The 25168-nt window shown below is 42.7% G+C and overlaps 5 protein-coding genes and 3 non-coding genes across 8 annotated transcripts in view; all 8 read left to right on the top strand.

The window, feature by feature from the left end:
* glis1a (GLIS family zinc finger 1a) overlaps nt 1-2126 on the top strand; it is a 35554-nt gene extending 33428 nt beyond the window's left edge. Inside the window, exons 7-9 of the mRNA XM_028427607.1 lie at nt 741-874; nt 944-1033; nt 1259-2126. Coding sequence (XP_028283408.1) covers nt 741-874; nt 944-1033; nt 1259-1401 — 367 coding nt within the window. The 3' untranslated portion in view covers nt 1402-2126. The remainder of the gene's footprint in view (nt 1-740; nt 875-943; nt 1034-1258) is intronic.
* Nucleotides 2127-2794: 668 nt separating this feature from the next.
* LOC114449805 (uncharacterized) lies at nt 2795-9782 on the top strand. The gene is made up of 3 exons (XM_028427632.1): nt 2795-2967; nt 6317-6472; nt 6554-9782. The coding sequence occupies exon 3, from the start codon at nt 6556-6558 to the stop codon at nt 7771-7773; it is 1218 nt and encodes a 405-aa protein (XP_028283433.1). The 5' UTR covers nt 2795-2967; nt 6317-6472; nt 6554-6555; the 3' UTR covers nt 7774-9782.
* A 2883-nt stretch (nt 9783-12665) lies between these two features.
* On the top strand, nt 12666-15002 carry best4 (bestrophin 4). The gene is made up of 9 exons (XM_028427444.1): nt 12666-12848; nt 12921-13021; nt 13090-13323; nt 13394-13548; nt 13631-13708; nt 13889-14041; nt 14299-14379; nt 14465-14619; nt 14735-15002. The coding sequence occupies exons 1-9, from the start codon at nt 12697-12699 to the stop codon at nt 15000-15002; spliced, it is 1377 nt and encodes a 458-aa protein (XP_028283245.1). The 5' UTR covers nt 12666-12696.
* A 318-nt stretch (nt 15003-15320) lies between these two features.
* hectd3 (HECT domain containing 3) lies at nt 15321-21480 on the top strand. The gene is made up of 20 exons (XM_028427270.1): nt 15321-15416; nt 15759-16226; nt 16379-16632; nt 16719-16854; nt 16962-17083; nt 17233-17346; nt 17465-17547; nt 17639-17804; nt 17932-18013; nt 18123-18305; nt 18381-18433; nt 18514-18682; nt 18772-18885; nt 18963-19052; nt 20098-20304; nt 20404-20533; nt 20718-20792; nt 20881-20962; nt 21052-21123; nt 21239-21480. Exons 2-20 carry the CDS (start codon nt 15873-15875, stop codon nt 21321-21323), a joined length of 2571 nt encoding a protein of 856 aa, XP_028283071.1. The 5' UTR covers nt 15321-15416; nt 15759-15872; the 3' UTR covers nt 21324-21480.
* Nucleotides 21481-21951: 471 nt separating this feature from the next.
* rps8a (ribosomal protein S8a) lies at nt 21952-24591 on the top strand. The gene is made up of 6 exons (XM_028428354.1): nt 21952-22003; nt 22820-22926; nt 23164-23263; nt 23477-23652; nt 24000-24129; nt 24438-24591. Exons 1-6 carry the CDS (start codon nt 22000-22002, stop codon nt 24545-24547), a joined length of 627 nt encoding a protein of 208 aa, XP_028284155.1. The 5' UTR covers nt 21952-21999; the 3' UTR covers nt 24548-24591.
* Nucleotides 22970-23077, top strand: LOC114450516 (small nucleolar RNA SNORD46). Its single transcript, XR_003672089.1, has one exon. It is a non-coding gene; the product is annotated as a small nucleolar RNA SNORD46 (small nucleolar RNA).
* On the top strand, nt 23309-23375 carry LOC114450515 (small nucleolar RNA SNORD38). The gene has a single exon (XR_003672088.1). It is a non-coding gene; the product is annotated as a small nucleolar RNA SNORD38 (small nucleolar RNA).
* LOC114450514 (small nucleolar RNA SNORD38) lies at nt 23840-23907 on the top strand. Its single transcript, XR_003672087.1, has one exon. It is a non-coding gene; the product is annotated as a small nucleolar RNA SNORD38 (small nucleolar RNA).
* Nucleotides 24592-25168: the final 577 nt, after the last annotated feature.

Here is a 25168-nt window from a genome sequence, read left to right as displayed (position 1 = left end):
AAATAATTCTAATCTATTTTTTTTTTGTCCAAATGTGTTAGAAAGATAAATGTGTTGCTATGATATGTGATATATTTAAACTAACCTTGTGAAGAGTTGAAGAAAGAAAATTCCTCAAACCAACATTTCAGCTGTTATTTTCAAGCTGCTAGCGCCCTCTGTTGGCCAAAATAAGCACTACACAATTGAAATCAAAACATTTTATTCATCCTCACAGGAAAATTGCTGCAGTTGCTTCCAAGAGAATTTCAGAAATACAAAGTGGATGCAAAATTAACAACTATAAAATTTAAATTTAAATTTAAACAAAATCACTCTAGAGTTTGCTGTTTGCAACCATGTCTTTACCTCATAAAATATTATTTCACTGTCTGAAATCTGTTTTACCCACTTGTGGTGGTCTGTCCTTGGAAATGGAGATGTGAGGTCACACCAAGCTACATCCTGCTCATTATTAGCCTAGCTCGAACAATGACAACTGGCTGTAGCTTGCTAGCTAAATAAGCTAAAATGAGCTTCAGAAGTTGCTGAACCATCTCTGACTGCTGTTAATCCTAACAGAGCTCTAGATGGCTGCATAAATTATGCAATTACTAAATAACAAGCATTTTAAAACCAGGTGCTAATGTTGTCCTGGCAGTGTTATTATCATAATACAGAATAAATGTTGTACCTTCCACAAAGTAGACAGACTGCAGACATGTTTATATTGGTGTATTGATAATGAAATGTTTTATCAGGACCAGATCTGCATCCCTGTTTGTGTCCTCGGACGTCAGCCCGGTGAGCTCCTCCTCGGACGGAGCCGATATCCGGCTGCAGGGCTACCAGAAAATCTACAGCCACCAACAGCAGGTGTTCTCCCAGCAGCCAGGTACAGACAGTGTTTGCTGAGATAACATCAATATATAATGTGTTTACTAATTGTTTGTGTTTGTCCAAGGATGTCTGTATGGAGATGGAAAAGGGGTCACTGATGGAGGCTTTGAGCCTGCCAGTTACTTCACCAACCCATCCGCCTCTCACTCCACAGGTAAGGCAGTCAACCTTCAGTTATCTCTGCTTTGGTCTCCACCGCCTCCTGAGGGAAATACTTGACCCTAGACAGCTGAGTATGACACAGGTGCTAGCTGTGTCCATTTGCTCCTGTGTCTAAAAACTGCACTTCCTTTTGTGGCCACCTGAGGCTGGCTCCAGAAGTGAGTCAATACCCAAAGATATTTGTTTTTTTTATATTTGTTATTTTTCCACGTTTTAGGCTTTGACTTGCTGCAGGACCTGCAGGGCCAGGCGGGCGGCGGTTACTCCATGTCCCCCTGCACAGATGACAGCTTCCTCTTCCAGGCCGGAGGTGTCGATCGCTGCCTTAATCAGATCTACTCCATCTATCTGGACTCATGATGGAGAATTAAAACCAGAATCAATTATTAAACAAGGGGACACGATGCAGCAGCAGCATGCTGTGTTTCCAGGATGAATTGTTTAGCATTGATCTTCTTCTTGGCTGAATTCTAACGGTACAAAAGTAACTCGAGGCTGAGAAACTGCAGCCAAACAACAAAAAAGAGGCCAAAAGAGGGACTCTGGGGAAATTACAGATGTAAATAGCAATGATGTTTTTATTCAGAGATGACCACAGCGTCCGTGACCTGGATAGAATGAGCTTTATTCTTTCTGTGTTTCTGAATGAGGATGTGTCCACAGCAGCTTGGCCACCAGAAAACAGCAGTGTAACAGGATAATGCAGTGGTTCCCAATGACTCCACATGAGCAAACTGGAAGATGATGAAGATGACGCCAAGCGACACAAACATACTTCCAGCTCACAAGATATACTCATTTTTATCTCAACAAATTTTGAGTGTGTATGTGTGTGTGTGTGTGTGTGTAAACCAATTTGTGTACAGTGTGACACGTTTGAAGCCATCACATCAGTGTTATAATGAGTGAGGAAGAGGTGTGCGTTGTTTACAATAACTTCTCTGCACTCTTCTCTGTCTTTAAGACCAACCAGAAAATGTTTACACTGATTTTGTAGCAAGTTTTTTTTTGTTATTGCTATCGAGCAGTGTATAAAAATGCATCTGTATTTTATATCTAAATAAACATCTTGTTTGTATAGGTTTATTACAGTCAGTTAATTGTTATAAAAGTGTCAGGAACTCTAATATATTTGCATGTTTAAAAAGTTAACTGCTGATTATCAAATCAAATCTTCATCATTTGAATCCATGTGTATGGTATGAACGAGTCGATGCTGCCATCCACTGGTCAAACCTATAAAAACATCTGCGCCTCAGAAACACTGAGGTTCAGATGGGTTTAAGTCTTTTTCCCATCCTGCACTAACAGAATATTGATGAGTTGTTGACATATTTGTCAGTGTGTTAGTGGTTACACAACATGCAGTGATATCTTAACATGGTGTTAGTCATCAGTCATATCTGATCCTGTTATCTTTTGAGTCCAAAGAGTCACTTAGATTGTTTTTATTGCTATAATAGTCAACTTTTTAAAATGTTTTTCTATTTTATTGTATTTTATTTGATTATTTAGTCACCAGGTGGCGCTCTGTCCTCACAGATGCAGCTACTCAGTCTAAACTTTGTACTTTGCTCTTTGAGGATCAGTTCTCTCGTCTCTAAAAAGGTGACGTTTCCTTTTTGTCCCGAACAGTGTGTGTGTGGATAAACCTTATTAACACCTTTACACACACACACACACACACACACACACACACACACACTGGCTCTCCTCTTTCTCTCTCACACACACACAATAACAGGAGGCTGAATTTCCACATTCCTCTCTCAGGGAGACACACCCCTCTGATTTGGAGGAGGAGAGCTTCAGCCCGGCCAGTCGGTGGGATGCAGAGAGGAGAGAGACGTGATGTTTGAATCCTGCATCAGTGCTTCATCAGAGCTTCAGGGAGCACCGGGGTCACAGCAGGCATGGAAGCCACAGGTAAGACAGCACCTTCCGATGCTTGATTTACACCTGAACTGTTTAAAAAAGCAGATGTGCAGTAATGTTGAATAAGATACTTTTATTTGTTTGTCGTTTTGATCATTTTGCTATAAGAACTACACTGTTGTGGTGTGATTTACTGAGGTTCAAATATGCCTAATGCAGCCCCACCCAAACAAAAGCATATCAAATCCTTTAATTTGTTTCATTTTACGTAATTTATACAACATATTTGTTCCTTTTTATGCAAAATTCATACTTCCGGACGCTATGGTTTCCCTGCGTGTCCCCGACTGCTGCCCTGACTTCACTCACTCACTGTATAACGAAAATCTTCATGAAGGGAGAATGAGGCCGTTATTTCAGAGGAAGCTCTGCTGCCAGAGAGGATGTAGCTGCTCACATTGTTACTGAGTGAGATCATCCATGTTCTCCAGATTTCAATCTTCTGTGTGGATGAAAAGTCTTCACTCTCACACAAGGCGTATCTGCGGCGCTCCGAGAAGGTGTGTGTGGTGTCAAAATCCAAAGCTCAACGTGTCTGTCTGTGTATGGGCTGAACGCTGGCTCGACTCAAATGTACACAGCAGACGTTATCAGGCCGAGATAGGAGGTATCTTAACTGGGGAATGGATGGATGTATCAACACACAAACACAGAAGCCATAAAAGACTTTGAGCTTTTGGACCAAAGCATCCAAATCTAGGCAAATGTACTAAGGCTCTCTTTTCCTTTTGTGTCATCAGAGTGAGTGTATGTGTGTGTTGATAGCCATCAGTTAGAACAAAAGTTTCCACAGAGCTGTGCAGCATGCAAATAATTACAGAGTTAAAGGATATGAAATGCTCTGCACTATAAATAAACGGAGCACGACAGGGACTCAGTTCACATGATATGCGCCTCAAGAACACAGCAAGGCTCTAATCTGTATCTGAGATGTGACAAGTGTTGGCTGTGTCATCATTTTCTGAGGATTTATCAATAAAGGCTGATACAGAAATCAACCAGACAACCTTAAAGATGAAGTTACACACACACATTAGTGTGTTTTAGATGTTTATTCAACCAGATTTTCCCACGAAACACGTGGAGGATATGTTCCACACAGAGGCCACAGAAGGAGGAGGCAGATTCTCCCAGATGAACGTTGTGGTAAAAGGCAGCTTAATTAATCAATGTATTTACACCAATATTGACTCACACGACCTGCCTGGATATTATATGATGCCTCATAGCAACAGGTAATCACTTAACTCTGCAGGGACCCTCAGCTTTAGGGTCTTTCAGCTCTTTATTGTGCTCCAAGGTTCAAATACCTGTCTCAGAATGAGAAACTGCAGTTCCACAAATGGCCACTTGAGGCTGGCTCAGTCCACATTTACTGCACAAATGACAACGGTATGAGGGGTGAAGTTTTTTATAATCCTTCTTTATATATAGTTTGAATGTGTACATAGATGCATTGACTCTGGATACCATAATTAAGGTCATTAACGTCACATTTACAGCAGGTTTAAAGGACATAACACATAAAATATATACTGTCTTAGACATTTCATCGTCATCATTCAGACTACTTCCTTTAACACATCCTTCATGCCCTCCATATTAGATCATCTCTACATGGAGCAGATATCAGCCTCAGACGGAGCCTTTCTCTCCTCTTACGTTCACTTCCTGTGTTTGTTCAGGAGCCGTGCTGCTGATATTTTAATTCGAGGCTGAAAATCCATCACTGCCTTCGTTGTTTACATTATTTTGGTCTGTGTCTCTTAAAGGGGAAGTCGCACATATTCATGTGGAAAAATGATGGAATCTTAAGTAGCAGCTGGGATAGAGCGCATATCACTGTCCCTATAAAGAGTACTATGTAAACCATAAAACCAGGCCAGAGCCCCGTGAATGCGATGCTGATGTGGTGTTAATGTAAACGGGTGTTACAAATCAAAATGTCCCCACCTGCCCGGGCAGCAATAATCAGGGTGGAGAAAAAAAAAGCCTGCGTGAAAGTGGCAAAAGCTGTAGTTCCTCGAATGGCCACTTGAGGGTGACTCAAAAAGTGTGATGGTTAAAATCTTACAGACATCTTACAGTGACAGGAGGACAGCACAAGGGGTCAAGGGTCATATTGAGTGTATCACCCTCGTGCTCTGTGTCATCAGGAGGTGCAGGCTCCAGCTGACAGCGGTGCTCCTGCCTAAACCCTCCACTGTTGTTGGGGAGTTAGCACATTCCTGTCTCTGAGCTGTGGAGCAGCTCTCAGTCCTATTGTGGTGGCTGACGCAGACACTCAGTCCCTCACATTCTGCCCGCTTCACATTTGAATAAAGACAGGCTTCCTTTATGTCGACCACATGTGCTTTTAAGTTCAGGCAGCGTCACATCACAGGAGGTTCAGGAAGTGACCGGCAATTAGTTTATTTGTGTCTCCGAGTTTTACCAAATGTTGTCATGTCACAGCCTCCCGGCTAGACACGCGACAGTAACGAAAGTTTCAATCAGTCAAGGAGAGGTGAAATTATACTAAAAATAAACACATAATTTTAAGGACTATACATTTAGGGACCGTGTTTTTTGCTTTGATGTTGTTTGTTCCATTTACCACGGGACTCACTGTTGAAGCCGGGAATGATGAGCTGAACGTGGGCTAACTGCTTGGAAAATTTGTTATTAGCCTTTGTTAGCGATATCAGTTGAACAAAACAACCACACCCTCAAACTTGCTAACTAACAAACTAAGCTAGCCAAATTAGCCTTTAGCCATCTGCCATGCGCTTGATCTATTTTAGCTTGCTAGGTGAAGCTATCTGGGAAGGCTTGTTATGTTAGCTTTCAGCTACGTGTGTTAGCTTGTTAGCTGCAAGTTTCTGGTTCACCTTGTTAGCTTTTATCTAGCTGAATCACGTTAAATGGTTAAATTCTCCAAAATAATATCCTCTGTTGTAATAAAGTTATATTATATATATATATATATATATATATATATATATATATTTATATATATATATATATATATATATATATATATATATATATATATATATATATATTTATATATATATATATATATATTATTTTCACAAAGTAAATAAGCATTTTAAGCCTCAGTTTTATTGTCCTGGTGTCCTGGTGTTTATTGTTGAGCTACACCAATGACAGTAATAGTTCAAATGGATAAACTGTACAGCTGTTTTTAAATCCAGATCCAGATTTGACACCCTTGGAGTCTTGAACCTTGCTATGGGACGAGGCTCCAGCTCTCCTCACACTGTTTGTATACGTACCATCTGCCGACAGCACCACCTTCCCGTCAGAGTCACAGAAGCATCTGTTTCCTCTCCTGCAGCCAAACACTGGACTCCTGATCCCTAGTGATCTGTGTCGCCATGCCAACTCACACGATCCTCACAGCAACCGGGAGTCCTCAGAGGAGCTGCTAGGATCACAGGCATACTTACATCTCTGTTAGCCTACATAAAGTGCACTGAGACACAGGAGCCAGGTAGGTCAGAGGCAGAGGCGTAAAACTGTGGTGATGAAGTCATGTTTTCAGTTGTGTGTTTTTCTCTGTTTCCTGTTTCAGAGATGGAGGTTCAGCAGAGTCTCCTGCTGATTGTCATGTTCCTGCTAAAGACCGGTTTCGGGTGTTTATGTCCAGCAGCCACAATTCTGTCCCGGTTTCCCTCTGCGGTTCCAGCTGATGTCTGCTGCCTGAACTACTCAGGCTCTACTTTCAGCCATGTGCACTGGTCTGTGTTTACCAATGAGACAAACATAGAGACGCTAGATCTGTCCAACTGTAACATCAGCTCTGTGGCTTTTAATGACAAAGAGACCTCTGCATTACAGAAGGTTTACTTGGGTCATAATAGAATACCATCACTGCCAAGAGGCTTTCTGTCAAACCAGCCCAGTCTGCTGGAGGTGGACCTGAGCTGGAACCTGCTTCAGGAGCTTCCTGAGGGCTTCCTCCAGGACTCCGACAGCCTCCAGAGGCTCTATCTGCAGGGGAACCAGCTACGCTTCATTTCTGGCTCTTTACTGCAGAAGCCGACTCTTCAAAGGCTGGAGCTGGACGAGAACCTCTGGGACTGCTCCTGCTTGCTGCTGGGAGGTCTGGACGATGGCAGACAGGCTAACAGGACCACCAACTTGCAGGACCTGGTGGCAAACCTGACCTGCTCCACACCCCGGCACCTGGCTGGCAGGACTGCATGGTCGGTGAGGCTCAGCGACGTGTGTCGCCCAGCAGCCCTCACGGCACTCTTCATCGTGCTCCCCCTCCTCATCCTCTCCATCTTGTTGCTCTGCTGGTGCTGTGGAAGGAAGAAGAAGAAGAAAGAAGTGCCTGCGTTCAGCACCTCAAAAAAGAAGGCCTCCAGCTGCAACGGCCAGAAACATCGCAGCAAGCAGCCACTGCCTTCAGCTGCTGAGCAGCCGCCTTCAGCCGGAGACAAAGAGGGGATCCTGAAGAACGAGCTGCTGTTACGCCCAGCGTCCACCCTCCTAGGGAGCACCAGGGACATCTATGAAGACGTGGAGATCAAGCTGGGGTCAGTGGAGTCTCTTCCCCATCTCTCCTCACGCTGTTCCAGCTCCACAGACGGGAAGCAAGGCTCCCAGGACACTGATGGGGCCAGTAAGATAGAGCTGGATGTGGTGAGTGTGACAGAAGTGATGAAGGACTCAGCTGATCGGGAGAAAGCTTACCTGACTCAGTCCACTGAATACTACAGCCTGGTGCCGGGCATCGAGCTCGAGGACTCAGACCAAGGCGAGTATGAGAACGTTGACCTCTCATGACCCCCTTCACCTCTGTGTTCTTAGACCAGAACCACGCAGTTCTGACTGATTCTGCCTTTGAAGAGCATTTTATAACCCCCTGAACACAACAGCAGAACAGTGTTTTTACTTTAACTGTGGGTTCTTTATATATACATGTAGAATGCAGGAGAATATTAGCCTAGCTTAGCATAAAGATGGGAAACAGTAAGCTTGACCTGACAGCTAGGCTAATCATTTAGCTATAGTGAGCTTTTTATTTGGGCTACTTTTCTGTTCAATAATTTATTATTTGCTATTGATTTTAAAATCATAAAAACATACAAATCTGGTCTTTATTGTATATTAACTATAACTAAATGACTAAAAGTCTTGCAGCAAGCACGCTAAGTGTCAACAGGAAAGTTAGTCTGCCTGGTTGCTAACAGGCTAATTCAAAATTATTATCAGCTGTTTAATAACTGTGATACAGAATATGGAATAGAGATGCGTGATGCACTTCAGCATTAGCAATGTTATGATGCTTTGCACACATCTTCTTCCGATCTTCCTGCTAAGTAAAGCACAGATCAGAGAGGATTTATCAATAACAGTGCTTCACTGGCCAGCAAGCAAGTTTCCCAGATTTCCCAGTTTTATAAATGCACCATAGAGAAGCAGTGGCAGTGTGTGAGTGTGTGACAGAAAAGGCTCTCCATTGACAGAGACACTGTGGCCCGACCACTGTAGTATCACAATGTAAGAGGAAGTGATTTAAGCCGGAGCTTTTCCTGTGGGACCTGAGGAACGCAGTGACGGTTTGAAAGGGAGGCCCGCTGCCCCCCCCCCCCCCCCCCCCAAAAAAAAAGACATTTATGCAAATGTACATTTCGTGTTGTTGTGTAAGTCCACAAAAAAACATTTCATTAGTAAGTGAAGCTTGTTTATGTACTCTTCTTTACCACTTGTTGTGCACATGATGTTTACTAATTCAGTTCCTTCACCTTAAGCTGCACAAGCAGAAATATACTGTAGGTGCAGAGTGACTACTCCCATCACAACACTCACAGTTCATTCAAGTGTAAATGTGGAATGTGAAGCTTAGATGTGAGGTCTAAATGTATGTGTCAGTCACTGGTGAGGGTGAATTAAGGAGCAGATGCTAACACTCACTCAGGGTCATGCACTGAAAGGTGGATATAGGCTGGAAGATGCTGCACGGTGAACGCTGGTCTCAGATAAAAATCTACACTGAACATGAGCGTCACTGTGAAGCAGCAGGACACAGACGTTAGATCGTTATCTTACAGGTGGAAAACAAAGTGTGAGGGTCAGATACTCGCACACTCTTGACAGCAGTGAGAGAGAAAGAGGGAGCAGCACAGGGTGTGGAGCTTCCTGCAATAGAAAATACCGAGCTGAAGTTTCCATCAAAGCTCTGATTATTGTTTCTAAAGCTTCACTCTTGTAAGTTGATGAATTATGAGCAGATTCACATGCTGATTGGCTTCACTCTTATCTCTGTAATCACAGATTTCTGCAGCTGGAATGATGTGTGTATGTTTGTGAGATGTTAAAATGACTCAGTGGGTGGCTGCTTCATATTTCCTGCTGTTCTTTGGATATGTTTAGAAGACCAGGGCTGAAGCCATAAGGCCTTAAATCATAGCTACGTACAGAAAAATGTAATGTCACACTGTTAGCTACGCAGCACTAGCATTTTAAGTACGTTCAGGCATTTATTGACCAGCATCCAGGACTCTGGCTCTGAAACATAATCTACTGTTTGACACAGTTTAATGTAGCCTTTCATTTTGTTGTCCATTGTGTTAGCCAGCTAGCTGGACATGCTAACGACTGAAGCTTAACACACTGTTTAAGTTTGTTCCCCTTTGTTTTTGGTTCCAAAAAATTTCAAATGATAAAAACTCTGCTTAAAGGTAGGGTAGGAGATTTTGAAAACTCAAAAATTTCGAAAGTAAACACACGTTCCTTTCTCTCGGAGCTCACCCTGAAGCCACGCCTCCCAATCACATGGACGCCTGCGGTCTGTGACTTCGGCCATCATGCACGTACCTCTCTGGTGCGCGCAGAGCAGGAAGAGAGTGACAACCAGCCAATACTCCGCGCAGGGTCTACACGTAGGATTGGCTGGTGTTTTTAGTGTTTTATAGCTTCCACAGATGATTCATATTCTTCGTTTTAATGCGAAACTGCCGAACTAATTGGTTGCTATCGGATTGTAAAGAGAAGTTACACTAATTTAACAAAAAGTGCATCAGAATGAAATCTCCTACCCTATAGGTTTAAAAAAGTGTTGTTGTTTGTTTCGTGTTTGTTTATTGTTGTTGTTTTTTCATCCTTTTTAATGACATTTTACAGTTTAATAATTATTCTCCAGAATATGTTCAATGTAGGTCAAATTGGGCGATGAGATGTCACAGAAATATAGACACATGAATAATTCCCAAACACAATGCTGGCATCATGTAATCAAAGCACTGTTTTTTATTGTAATGTTTACTGGTAAATGCACTGTTGTACCGTGGTGGAGAGAAAATAAATGTGTTTTTTTCAAGATGTCTGCTTTATATCAGAGAGCACTACCTGTGCTTACACACATTGTATGTGTGAGAACATGCTCCAGAGCGTCCTACACGGGCCCCTTGTGTCTGTCTGCCCCCACATTGACCCGGGCAGGCCCCAGCTACCTGAAATCCCACTTTTCTTTCCAGCTCTAATTTCACTCACCGTGGGAAGTTGTAATTACGGCATTGGGTTACCGGAACGATCAGCAACGGAGCTGCTCTCTGTGTACCGCTCTCAGAGGTCTTAGCCCTGACCAGTGGGTCCAGGAGGTGAGACCAGGAAGCAGCTGGGCAGAGACGGGTCTGTGCTGTTGGAGGTTTTCATGGATGTGTTTCATCTAAGATCACAGCATCGTCCTGTGGATCTGACTCACAGGAGGCAGAAAAACATATAAAAATAGAATTACAGGAGAATACACTGTACAGTTTAGTTAAGCATGCTAACATTATTATAAATATATCAGATGGTCTTTTGTTTTCTGTCAACACTGCAGCCTCCTGGTGTCCCTGTTTATGAGACAAACACAGGGCTGAGGCCCTGGGTCATACTGCACATGACAATACTGCCACCTAGAGACAGAAATAAAAACAACATTCAGAATAATTTATGTGTACAAATCTGTACATTTGTACCACTTCTATTGGTAATAAATTCAACACAGGTTAAAAAGGCAAACAGTGTGAGCTCATCAGAGTGTTACAGAATGGGGAAGTCCACAGTGATTGTTGGTCCAGGCTCTGATGGAGGAAACATGGCCCCATAAATATCCAGTCAGAGGAGAGCAAACAGTCTGATTTACAGAGGGCCGCTGTAACGATGTGAAAAACAAACAAGCTGAGCCCAGCACGGTGTCCAGTGACGAAGGAAAGAGACAGGAGGGACGGACCCATCTGACAAGAACCGCTGCTGTCACACCCATCAGTACATAACGCAGGAAAGCCTGACTGAGAATAAAACACAGTCCATTGATTAAATGCATGTTTGTTTTGGAGCTTCTGTCTGTACTCAGATGTAATAGTTTTATTGTAGCTGTGAGAATATGAAGCATCATCATCCCGCGATAATCAGAAAGCTGTTTCATGGAAATGTGTCTGCATGTGTATTTATGCAGTGGTGAAGAGTAACTAAGTATTTATACTTCCTTACTGTACTTTAATGTAATGTTATTTATGTATTTATACTTTAAGTAAAAATAAAAGTGCATACTTTATACTTTTACTCCATTACATGTTGCAGCTGTTACCTGTACTTTCTACTCCACTACGTTTCTACAGCGTCTGTAGTTCCTTGTTCCATGTGATGAACACAGTGCTGGACTGATGTGAGGTCAGACTCTGCATGGAGGTGGTGTCACGCTGCCAGCTGTGTTTCTATAATGAGTCTCAGTCATAATGCCGGTGCTCTGGCTCAGTTAGCTAACTAGTTAGCTGCTGTCTGCTAACACAGGTCCATCCATTAATGTCTGATTAACATGAATCATAACATGAATCTACAGCAGGAACACTGACACAGTAAACATGCTGAATGCCTGTTTTTTATCAGCAGCCTCTCTGTTCACTTGATGCCCACAGCCTGCCTCATGACACACAGACCTGTCCATAGCTGCTTCTGGGTACTGGAAATGTAAATTAACTACACATGGTCCATTTTAATTTTAAGATGATTTCTTTGATTATTTTAACCTGTTCAGATATCTTTTGTAATGGAAATCAATAATATGTATTCGGTGCCTGAGTACTTTCACTTTTAATACTTTAAGTACATTTAAAAGTAAGTACTTAAGACTTTTACTTAAGTAGGATTGTTGATGTTGCACTTCTACTTTTACTTGAGTATATATTTTGCTGGGTATTTGTACTTTTACTTAAGTACCAAGCTTCATTACTTCCTCCACCACTGTATTTATGTTTATTTGTAGGTTGCACTTCTTTCTAACTGTAACAGTTTGTGATTAGACCTTTATTAATATAATTATTGATCAGTATCATTGATTTCATGTTGGTATTTTATGCTTTTCTTCATCTTATGTGTTAAAAAGTGAATATTTTGAGTTTTCATAATTTAGGACATTTTGTTGAATGAAAGGCAAATAATTTTTTTTTTTTGCCACACCAGCTGCGATCATCATCTGTAACACCTCATTAACACGGCATCATCTGAGTTTGATATATAAGCAGGGGAAGCGTCATTTCCACTCACTCTGTAACTACAGGTGTGTTTCTCTGGCTTCAGGTTCCCAGGTGATAAATATAAGATTATAATTTATGACAGCACCACACAGAGGTTTAAATTGAGTCCCAGAGGAAGAAGCGTTTCTTCCCATGAAGGCAGCATCTGATACAGGACCAGCCTTCGTCACTTTTTTCCTGCCTGAACATGACAGTCTCCTACAGTCTGGAGGTGGCCGACGCCAGGTTTGGTGGTTTCTCCAGACTGTTGTTCAGGTGGAAGGGAAGCATCTACCGGCTTATGTACAAGGAGCTGCTGGTGTTCTGTGGAGTTTATGTGTTTTTCAGTGTGTTCTACAGGTTAAACTCACACACTGAATCTGTCTCACTCTGCTGGCTGTCACAGGTTTAAAAGCTTTATCTTCTCCACAGGTTTCTGCTCACACCAAAGCAGCAGGATCTGTTTGAGCGCGTCGCCCTTTACTGTGATCAGTTCACCAACACCAACTTCATCCCGGTTCTGTTTGTACTCGGTAAGACTCCATAAAGAATCTAAACATGGAGATCACTCAGTGTCACTCAGTGTTTTTTTCTGTTGCAGGTTTCTATGTGACTCTGGCCTTTAACAGGTGGTGGGGTCAGTACACCAGCTTCCCTCTGCCTGATAACCTGATGATGGTGGTGTCAGGGAATGTGCATGGAGCGGATGAAAAGGGCCGCCTGCTGCGACGAACCCTCATGAGATACGCCAACCTGTCTTCAGTCCTCATCCTGCGCTCCATCAGCACAAGAGTTCACAAACGTTTCCCCACGCTGGAGCACATCGTGGAAGCAGGTGACAAGACAAGACCGTCAGGCACAGTGTTACACATGTGATGAGTTTGTGACACTGTGTGTGTGTGCAGGATTTATGACCACACACGAGCTGAAAAAGTTTGAGTCCCTGCACTCAGATTTCAACAAGTACTGGATGCCTCTGACCTGGTTTTCAAACCTGGCGGCCAGAGCGAGGGAGGAGGGCCGAGTGAGGGACGACATAGCTCTGAGGCTGCTGATGGATGTGAGCAGTTTCTGCTTATGTTGTAGTTTGTAGCTAACGTCCAGCTTTGAGGAGTGTTCAGATGTGTTCACTGTGTCTGCAGGAGCTGAATAATTACAGAGCCAAGTGCAGCCTGCTGTTCCACTATGACTGGATCAGCATCCCTCTGGTCTACACTCAGGTATGACATGTAGTACACTGACCTAAAGCTCTGCAGCTGCATTACACTATGTTAGATCCTGCTTATATCAACATTCAAGCCACTCTTGGGATCATCAGTAAAATGTTGAAATAGACATCATTGTTTTTAGCTGAGGTACAGTCACGCTTCCAACACAGCTCTCCTTGCTCATCCTTGCAGGTTGTAACTATCGCAGTTTACTCATTTTTCGCTTTCTGTGTGATTGGTCGCCAATTCCTGAACCCCGAGAAAGGATACAAAGATCACAAAATAGACATGTACGTCCCTGTTTTCACCCTGTTGCAGTTCTTCTTCTACACTGGCTGGCTCAAGGTAACGTTTTTTTTTCTCCTCTTCACCTCAATCCAGAGAGAAATGCATAGTTTTAACTCACTATTTCACTTCTTTATGTCAGAAATTAAGAAAGAACACACATTTGTGTGTGCAATCGCCTTAACTTTCATGATTATCTGACAACCATTGGCATAGGAAATGTTTGTGTTGTATCTGCTCTTAAACTTCACATTTTCTCAGCTGTGATCTCAGTATTTCTTCCACCACTGCTTGTCCTGTGTGTGTCTGCTCTGCAGGTGGGAGAGCTGATCATCAATCCATTTGGAGAGGATGATGATGACTTTGAAACCAACCAACTGATTGACCGAAACATTGAGGTTTTTCTTTAAGGCGTTACTCAGATATAATGATTTTAATCAGGCCTGTAGTGAGAGTTGTAAAATCTGCTCCTGTCCTCTGCAGGTGTCTATGCTGGCTGTGGACGACATGTATCAGAACCTTGCTCCCATTGTGAAGGACAAACACTGGACGCAGAGACGCTTCTCCGTCCCTTACACCCTGTCAACAGCAGCAGAGACTCTCAGACCAGCGTTCCAAGGCTCCACCTTTGACATGAGGTAAAACTCAAATGCAAGAATGTGAAATACATTTGTGAAATTGTTTGTTCAATATGTAAAAAAAAAGTGTAACAGCATTTTTAATTTAAGGTTAAACTGTGTCTAATTTTCACAGGCTGAGTGCTGAAGATCTTGAGATCCACCACCCTGCAGGCTCCCATGTAAAAAAACATTACTTACCTCTTCAGAGCTCTGTGGGTGACGGGCTCGATGTTCTTCTGCAGAAGGGTGAAGGAATCCTGCATGGCAGGAGCCTCCCTTCTCTGATAGACCGCTCATCACACCCAAATGAGGAAGATGAGGCTCATGAAGGAGACCCCAGTCTCAACAATCACAAAGGACAAGAAAAGGCACTGATTAAAATAGCAGTGGAACATAACTAGTGAAAGTTAATTATACATATTGTGATGTTTTATCAACTTTATTGTATGACACAATAAAAAAAAAACATTTGAAATAAAACATATTTGGTCTTCAGTTCTGTGAACACAATAACTTTTACATGAAACAATTTAAAAATTAATAAGCTAGAGCGTATTCAGTTCATTTAACTCATATTACGTTTAACTCATACATACGGTTTGTGGAAAAAAAGCCCAATGTACTAATTTGTCAGATAAGGTTGAAATGTAATGTTTTAAAAATACAAGTAAATAAGAAACTTTTATTTTGGAAAGCAACAGCGACGGAAGTTCGGGAGGATCAAAATTGTCCTCAACACTTCCGCGTTGTCAGAAGTCCACAGAAATCTGCAACGGTGACAAACGAGTCTGAAAAACGTAAACACTTGTTAGCAGGTAGGTTAACAGTTTCTAGCACTAAATCCGAAGTTTATTCATGAAGTGTATATATATTTTAAAGCTATGACAAATTATAACCTGGCAACCCACAGGGCTTGTTGCTATCGTAGCCTTGGTACATTAATTTGCCGGGCCACTTAGCTAGCATGTTAATGTTAGCTCACCCACTTTTACTGTAGCTTTCGGAAGGAGCCGATAGTTTTGTCGCTGTGTCTATGAACTTTGATCGCTGATTAGTGGATTGCTGACCTTCCACACTGTGTAGATGGCAGAGGTAGTCATCCGAATAGCGAACGAAATGTGGCTGCTGATAACTCAAGAAGGTTCCGTTTTGTTTAGTTTGACAGGAGCATCCCTGCGCGGCCCGCCAGGAACACAAAGGCAGGACAGGAGTGTGATGTCAGCTAAAGCCCACTTGGTACTGCTGCTGAGCGTCTGACTATCACCTTCGTCATGTCTCTGGGAGACAACCCTCACCTGCTGCTGGGCAGGATCCGCTTTCTGAACAGGTGCATTGAAAGTTTTAGGAGGAGTGAGCCACTGCCTGAGTGTCTGTGTTATGTCCCCAAAGAGGTGTGCTACAAAATCTGCAAGGATTCATCATCAGCTTCCTCTGCCTCCTCCGGAGCTAGTGCTGGAGGCTCCACCGTTGGAAAAACTTTAGTCTCTGTCTTTGAAAGTCCACATCAGATTGCCCACAGCAAGAAGTCAAGCAAGTACAACATTGAACCAAAGAAAGGGACATGCATCCGGACAACAGGGGAAGAGTACTGTAACAGCCAGGGCCTTTGGGTCAAAATGAATAAGGTAAGCTGTTTTCACATCATCCTGCAGCTTCATCTTACATGTGCAGCCCCTCTGCTGCTGATGCTGTTCTAAAGTTCAGAGACTGAGAGATGAGCCCTTAAGGGATGACATCCATTATACTATGTTGTCAAATGGGCTATGTGTGTTCCCAGGAGCAGCTCGAAGAGCACCGTCCAGGCCAGGAGCTGGAAGAAGGCTGGATCCTTGTGTGCAAACACACTGAGGGAGGCGACAGGCTAGTGCCCGTAGAGTCACCAGAGACAGTCAGCAGGCAGCAGCAGCTCTTCGGCTACGACCACAAGCACTGCAACCGATGGGAGCAGGTGGTGGATGTGGAGAATGCGCTTTACATCGGCTCCAAACCCAAAATTGCAGAGTGTGATGCAGCTGCTGTCCAGAAGCTGAGGTGAGCCTTCTTGTGTTAAGTCTTACTGTAGCGTCGAGTCCTTTAAAGAGCTGCAATAAAACTGTAGGTAACTTTAAATATTCTAGATATGTTCCTCCCACCTGGGCATATGAATGTGATGAGGACCTGGTGCACTACTTCTACGACCACATAGGGAAGGAGGATGAGAACCTGGGGAGTGTGAAGCAGTGTGTGACCAGCATTGATGTGTCTTCATGTTCGGTAAGACATTCTCACATTTTTAGTTTTATGATCATGTTTTGTTGCTGTAACATCCTTGTTTACATAGATCTGTTCATTAATCTAACTACCTTGATTTTTGCTGGTAGGAGGATCCCACTGGGGGAGCTAGCTGCCTGACGGACGGCGACACTGAAACTTACTGGGAGAGCGATGGCATGCAGGGACAGCACTGGATCCGCCTGCACATGAAGAGAGGCTCTGTGGTCAAGTAAGTGTGTTCTCTATAAAAAAGAACAAAGTGCGCTGACATGTTGACTCTTCAGGTGCATGTTGGACGTATTTCCCATTAACCTGATTGATTTACTGTTGGTGTGTTTGAAGGAATATTATTCTCTTTGTTTGTTTTTCATGCACTAGTAAGCTAATATTGACTGTGGACTCAACGGATGACAACTACATGCCGAAGAGAGTCACAGTGTATGGAGGAGAAGGGGATAACCTGAAGAAGCTGAGTGATGTCACCATAGATGAGTGAGCTTTGGCAATATTTTTCTGTAAAATACACAAAAATATAAGTGTTTTTTGCTGCTGTCTCACATTTCATCACCAGCTGGACGTTAACTGATCAGGTTGTTCATTTGGGTTCTAGCAACCTGATAGGAGAAGTGTGTGTGCTGGAGGATATGTCCTCGCACCTGCCGGTCATCGAGGTTCGGATCGAGGAATGTAGAGGTCAGATTTTTAAGTGCCTTTCTGTTTCTCATTTTTCTTTAGTTTTCTGTTACCTCAAACATCTGCAGAAACAAATTTTTGGTTTTCACAGATGAGGGCATAGACGTCCGGATCCGAGGTTTGAAGATCAAGTCATCATGCGAGAGGGACCTGGGTCTGAACGCTGATGTTTTCCAGTCATCTAACCTGGTACGATACCCCCGGCTGCAGGGCACCCCGCCTGACATCCTGTACCGCAGAGCACTAGTCATCCAGAGGTACGTCAGCCTTCATCATGCTGCCGTGGTGCTACCATGAAACTCTGAAATATCTTACTTGTCTTTTTTTCTGCTCCTGTAATTTGTGTGTAAATCTTGTGATTGTGTTTGTGGTTGTTATTTCCAGGTTCATCTGTCTCCTGGACAGTGTGCTGCCACACCTTGTGCCGGCCTGGGACTACAGCCTGGGAACCTTCAACCAGATCAAAGTGAGCTAAAACATTTTTAAAATACTGAACAAGCTGTGAGTGACAAACACTACTACTCTTTAACCTCCACCTCCTTTGTTTTTTTGTTTACCTCTTTGGCGCCCTCTAGAGTATAAAGCAGTTCTTGCTTCTGTCCAAGCGGCGCTCAGCCCTCATCACTCAGTGTCTGAAGGACTCGGAGACCAGCAAGCCAAACTTCATGCCTCGCCTTTACATCAACCGACGTCTGGCCATGGAGCACCGAGACAACCCATCTCTGGACACAAGCTGCAAGAATGCTGTGTTCAGTCAGGTAATGAATGAAATACACTGGTGCACCATGTGAGGGATGTAGAGTATGTCCTGATTTCTGTTTATCCTCCCGCAGGTGTTTGAGGGTCTAAAGCCATCTGACAAATTTGAGAAAACTCTGGATTATAGGTGTGTTTTTTTCAGCCTCACATGTCTATAGTTACCTGAATATGGCTGTAACTTACCAGGGTGTCCTCCTGACTCCTCAGATGGCCTGCTCGCTATGACCAGTGGTGGGAATGTAAGTTCATCGCAGAAGGTATCATTGACCAAGGAGGTGGGTTTCGGGACAGCTTAGCAGACATGTCGGAGGAGCTTTGTCCCAGCTCGGCAGAGTGTCCCATGCCTCTGCCGTTCTTCACCCGCACATCCAACCAGGTATTCACTCGCTATTACTGCCTTGTCAGCGTCGGAGCTTGGACACCCACTGGCTGTTTTCCTGAAACGGTCTATTGCTTCTCTGTCAGGGCGCCTTAGAGGCCAGAGATTACTATGTACCCAACCCGTCCTGTAGGGAATTTCACAAGTATGAGTGGATTGGGCAGCTCATGGGAGCTGCTCTCAGAGGAAAAGACTTCCTGGTGAGTGGTGTTCTTTCTCCACCTACTGTAGAACGATAGCACCACATGTTCAGGCATTTCTGTGTGTCTTCCTGCAGGTCTTGGCTCTGCCTGGGCTGGTGTGGAAGCAGCTGTCTGGGGAGTCTGTCAGTTGGAGTAAAGACTTCCCTGCTGTAGACTCTGTGCTGGTAAGGACGTTCAACCTTTGCTTGACAGCAGTGTTAATTTTGTTGACGAATCATTTTCGTCATAGTTTTCGTTAACGACCTTTTTTTGCTGATAAAAACGAGACGATAACTAAATAAAAACGCATGGTGCCAAAAACGAAGACGAAATGGATTGACACTTTCGTCAACGAATAAAAACGAGACGAAATTATTGATGGAGACGAGATCCAATCAGAGCAAATTTTGTTTGTGGAAAGGGAGGGACGAATCAGGAGACGGCGGCAGAGAGCCAATCAGAAGTGCTCTCTCTGTGTAAGGACGTTGCGCCGCGATGCTGGAAGAAGGCGTACTCATGCATGGTAACACAACACAGGAGAACAGACACACAGACGGTTTACAAACCGTGCGGAGCGACTATCAGCGGTAAAAACAATAAACCTGAAGCGACATTTGCAGACGAGTCATCTTAACTTCCGTTCAAAGATACACGTGACAAAATCTATAAATGAAGACCCCGCTGCTGATGGTTTTACAGCATGCGACCTGTTTCTGAGTTGTCACTGAAGTGTTTTGCTGTAGTTATGGAGTATTCATGAAGAAGGTCATGACTGAACAGTGTATTCAGGGAGAGCAGCTCACTGTTCACTGCTGCTTTTGTGAAAAGGTCATAGCAATTAAATAAAGAGATGTTTGTTTCAAATAACACAAGTTAAAGCTGTGCCTGTTTTTATTGCACAATCAAACCTTAAATATTTCATGAAAAATATATATCATAGAATTTTAGTCGACTAAATCCACGGCAGATTTAGTCGACTAAAATTATTTGATATTTAGTCGACTAAAACTAGACTAAAACTTTAAAAATGTTGATGACTAAAACGTGACTAAAATCAAATGACATTTTAGTCACAAGACTAAAATAAAAACTAAATCCGAAATTGCTGCCAAAATTAACACTGCTTGACAGTCATGCAAAGTAAATGTCATTATGAATATTTGTATTATTTTTAGGCTTTTACAGTTTGTGGAAATAAGCAGGAATGTTTGGCCTCTCGTGTGTGTTCAGGTAAACCTGCTGGAGGCCATGGAGAACATGGACAAGGAGACATTTGAGTTTAGGTTTGGGGAGGAGCTAGTCTACACCACTCCACTGACCGATGGACAGATGGTAGAGCTCATCCCAGGCGGCAGTAACATAGCTGTTCGCTACGAGGACCGCAGCGAGTTCGTCCACCTGGTGCAGAAGGCTCGGCTGGAGGAGAGCAAACAGCAGGTGTGGTTACAGTTCCTCTTGCTGTTTTTAACACCTTCAGAAGTTGTAGATCTGAAATGCAAGCATCTATCTGATCATCATCAATCATGTGTGAGACAGATTGCAGCCATGCAGGCGGGACTGTTGAAGGTAGTTCCTCAGGCGGTGCTGGATCTGCTCACCTGGCAGGAAGTGGAAAAGAAAGTGTGTGGAGACCCGGAGATCACTGTGGAAGCTCTGAAACGACTCAGTGAGTGTTTTGCTTGGAATTTAACCGAGCATCTTTGATGATCAGCACATTTCGTTCAAATAAAGAGGTGACTTTGAGTTTTTTATAGATAGTTAATACAATACAGAACTGGGTACAATAAAATAGTATTCAAAACACCTAATATAATAAATTAATCATATATATAATCATTTTTTTCCCCCAGCACGCTACGAAGACCTGGAACAAAGTGACGTTCGAGTGCAGTACCTATGGGAGGCGCTGACAAACTTCACCAATGGTCAGTTCACGATTTATTTTACACAGCAGCATAGATGTTGAGAGCTTTGAATTCACTGACTGGAAACTGTTTTGAATTCTCTTTTCAGAGGATCGCAGCAGGTTTCTGAGATTTGTTACTGGTAGAAGTCGTCTTCCTGCGCCCATCTATGTCTTTCCTGACAAACAGGGGTGAGAACATACTCACAGTACTGTTTGCTGATGACAGAAAGAAAGCTACTTTAGAACAGTTTCAACATGTTTTCTGTCCCCTGATTCAGCTCTGAGACAACAGATGCACTTCCACAGTCCTCTACATGTTCCAGCACTCTTTATCTACCCAACTACCCAAGGTATGACAGTAATTATGTTCTTTACTCTTTATTGATGTGTACATTTCACATCGCACTTCAGAAGAAATATATTAAGTTTCCTTTCCCTCCTTCTTTTCTTTGTTCTGTGCTACAGTGCTAAGGTTTGTGAGGAGAAGCTGCGTTACGCTGCGTACAACTGTGTGGCCATCGATACCGACATGAGCCCCTGGGAAGAGTGACCCCGCCACCCACCCTCCCCCAACCGCTTCTCTGACAACTGCATACTTCACAAAACCCTGCTGAAATCAGAACTTTTGCCAATTCTACCACCGTATCTTCACAATTGCCAAATAATCTAAAAATGTATATAATAAAAAACTATATGGAAACATGAAAGTGCTTGAATGATTTCTTTATTTGTGTGCTTTCTGGATGAAACAAATGAATCCATGTGTTCTTTTTTCAGTCATTAATTGAAACTAGCTGGATATTAACAAGAGACAATAAAAACACACTAATACAACACAAAGAAAGGAGCTCTGCTTATGGCTTCCATAATAATTATAATAATTATTCCCCATAATACACACTAAGGTAATTTATATTTATCAAATATTTACCTAATCTTGTTAAATATTACTATTACTGTACTATATTTTGTAATTTGTGTATGTAATCAGACATAATATAAAGAGGTTTAATTTATTTGTAACACATTGTTCAATAATAATTGCAGTTATACTTGTATATATAATTAACGGTTAAAACATTTAACTAAAGCCAAAGTGTTGTCTGGTCCTTTTCAGTGTTGAACAGGGAACTCTCGCTCGTTTCTGTGTTGATTCTCGCGAGAACACGTGGCTTCAAACCTCCCCATGAGCCTTTGCGGTTCCTCTTTCTAGCCGGCGCCTGAGAATGGGTACGTGTTTTTATGCGCGAGTTGGAGGCAGAATCTTTGTCCATCTGATGTTTAAACGAAGGAATATTCCAATAATGGTTTGCCACATTGCACTTTAAAGTTATTTGAATAGACATAGTTTTACATTTGCTGCTTAGATTTTGTGGATTTTGATTTAATTAAGTAATTCTTTGTAGATGGCTGAGGAGCACCAAGATGGCTACCCTCATTGGCTATGTATTTAGCTGCTGATGTCGAAGTGTGGTTTAAAACGGCTCACTTTGCTTGTTGAAGAGGTTTTGGGTATTTTTAGTAGAATTAGTCTTGTCAATGCAGCAGGTTAGCCACAGTGAAGTGGAGGTTTTGGTTGTATGCAAAGTGTCTTAACCTAAAAGCGTGCTGGAGGTGGTGGTGTTAGCATTAGTTAGCATGGCGATGGTGATCATGGTCATGCCGCTTCACTGAAACGGAGTAAATGTTAACGTTATTATTCTCTTCTGAAAATAGCAAACGTTTTTTTCATTTATTTTTAATTTGGGTTAAAGTAAGCGTAGTGAATAATTTTGGGAGGTGCATGCTTGTTCCTGAGGGCTATAATACCATGGGAACTTTATTCATGCTACTAAATTGAAGTTAATGGGTTTCAAATGGGTGTTTAGTTCAGAAAGTATTATCATTGCTTGAGTGACATGATGAATCTCTTATGCGGAATCCGATTGAAACATGCGGACAAACTACCTTGGAGAACTGATTGCTCAAGCACACCCAGGGAAGCATGTGGTGAGCATCTTGTAGGGTATTCAGTGATCTAACTTCTGTCTGCTTTTATCCTTGCAGGTATCTCAAGGGACAACTGGCATAAACGCCGCAAGACCGGCGGTAAACGCAAGCCCTACCACAAGAAAAGGAAGTATGAGCTCGGTCGTCCTCCTGCAAACACAAAGGTGAATAAACCTCACCTGCTTTAAACTGAGATTGATGTGATGTAGCGTGAGTGATGAAAACATGACCTTAGGTAGGTCTATTTTGAGCCGTTTTGGTTCAAAGCTTTGGGCTTACCAATGTTAGGACTTGTCATAGTTACACTGACACGCATTGATGCATGTTTTAGTTGTAGTTTTATTTTTTGTGCCGTTTCAAAGTTGGCTGTATATTTATGGATGTCTCATCTCTGTTTGTAGATTGGAGCTCGTCGCATCCACACAGTGAGGGTCCGTGGTGGGAACAAGAAGTACCGTGCTCTGAGGTTGGATGTTGGAAACTTCTCATGGGGCTCTGAGTGTAAGTTCACCCTGATCCTAGGCTCTTTCCTGTTTTGCACGCTTCTTTCCATGAAGATAACTGTCCAGTTCTGCTACTGAATGAAAGTGGTGATAACTAAGACACTGAGAAAGATCCTGTCCTGTTTTAATTATGATTTATCCATGTGTAGGGAAAGTGAATGGGTAGATTACTTGTCATGTAAGGTCTTGCTTTTTTTTTCTCCTCACTCAGGCTGCACACGCAAGACCAGGATCATTGATGTGGTCTACAATGCCTCCAACAACGAGCTGGTCAGAACCAAGACCCTGGTGAAGAACTGCATCGTCCTCATTGACAGCCTTCCATTCAGGCAGTGGTATGAGGCTCACTACGCCACTCCTCTGGGACGCAAGAAGGGAGCCAAGCTGGTATGTGGGAATCACTTTAATTGGACAACTCTTATATTAAAACTAAGACACATGATTTGATGTCACATCAGTTCTACATGTATAAACTCTTTGAAATTGCACATCCTGGGTGAAGATTGGAAAAAGGCAGTAAAAAACCAAAAGCTTTTCCCATCCCCTTCGCCCAGTGTCTGATATGGTGCATGTCTTTCTATGATGATAACTTGTCCAGTTCTGCTACTGAAAGAAAGTGGTGATAATTACGACTCAGAGAAAGACTTAACTGCACCGACATCTGCTGTTTAATGAGACTAAATTCACCTGGTACTGCACAGCAGCTTAAAGCCCCGTTTCCCGTGTTTCTACAGACTCCAGAGGAGGAAGAGGTCCTGAACAAGAAGAGGTCAAAGAAGACCCAGAAGAAGTACGAAGAGCGTAAAAAGACCTCCAAAATCAGCACTCTCCTGGAGGAGCAGTTCCAGCAGGGCAAACTGCTGGGTAAGCCCAACATTTGTTGCTCTGATGTTCTGAATGGTTTCCAGTTCCCTTTGTGCAATTTAAAGTTTACATACCTACATTGTAAGGAAGCTTCAAATGTGACATTTTTACTGCACAGGTAACAGCTGTTATTGATTCTGCACAGTAACATTATTGTTCTGAACGTTATGGGAGTCACTTGTGCTGCTATTAATCCACAGATTAGTGTATTGGAAGAATTTAACTGCGAATTTTTAGACCTGTGTCTGTCAAAGCACAGCACTGACCAGTTATAATGAACTTCTGTGTTGGTCTTTTTCTTCCTGCAGGCTGCATTGCCTCTAGGCCTGGCCAGTGCGGCAGAGCAGACGGCTACATCCTGGAAGGCAAGGAGCTCGAGTTCTACCTGAGGAAGATCAAGGCCAAGAAAGGCAAATAGATGTACAGCTGTTTGATACGTCAATAAAATCCAAATGTCCCACATCTGCTTTGTGTCTGCTTTCACTTTATTGCAAGTGAACAATCATTTTATAAATTCACACTAATCACAGGGGGTGTCGCATGATAACTCATTTTAGGGGCTGAGCACAATAGAAAGGCTTATATTCCATGGTTCACCGATGCGTGAAATAAACATACAGAAATTAGGTTTTCAGATCCTTTGTTAGCTTTAGTAAATAGCAGGGAGACAAATTAAGTACTAGGATCAATATTTAGTGACTTGAAAGACTTTTTCTAATGGCGGGCTGCATTGAGTGCGTATACAGCAGCATGTGTTAAGTCCATAGTGGTACTTTTTGGATATTATGGAAGTGAATGAAGGCAGTGTCTGACTAAACTTATATTTATCTTGGACAGTTTGACTGCTAATCCTGTGGAAACTGGCAGCCTGTTCACTTTACAACCTGCAGAGTTCAGGACTTGTTTGCATCATTACAGACATCTGATATAGCAATTCTTATATGGCGCCATCTGTTGGCAGACTTACAACTTTGCTGCTGTGATTATTTTAACCACTAGTGTGATATGTCTTTGTATGTGTGACATTTCTGTGTTAATG

This window comes from Parambassis ranga, chromosome 17 (genome assembly GCF_900634625.1).
Source record: "Parambassis ranga chromosome 17, fParRan2.1, whole genome shotgun sequence".
NCBI classification, from domain to species: domain Eukaryota; kingdom Metazoa; phylum Chordata; class Actinopteri; family Ambassidae; genus Parambassis; species Parambassis ranga.
Note: the sequence above shows the minus strand (reverse complement) of the source record. Positions and strands in the feature narration are given on the sequence as shown.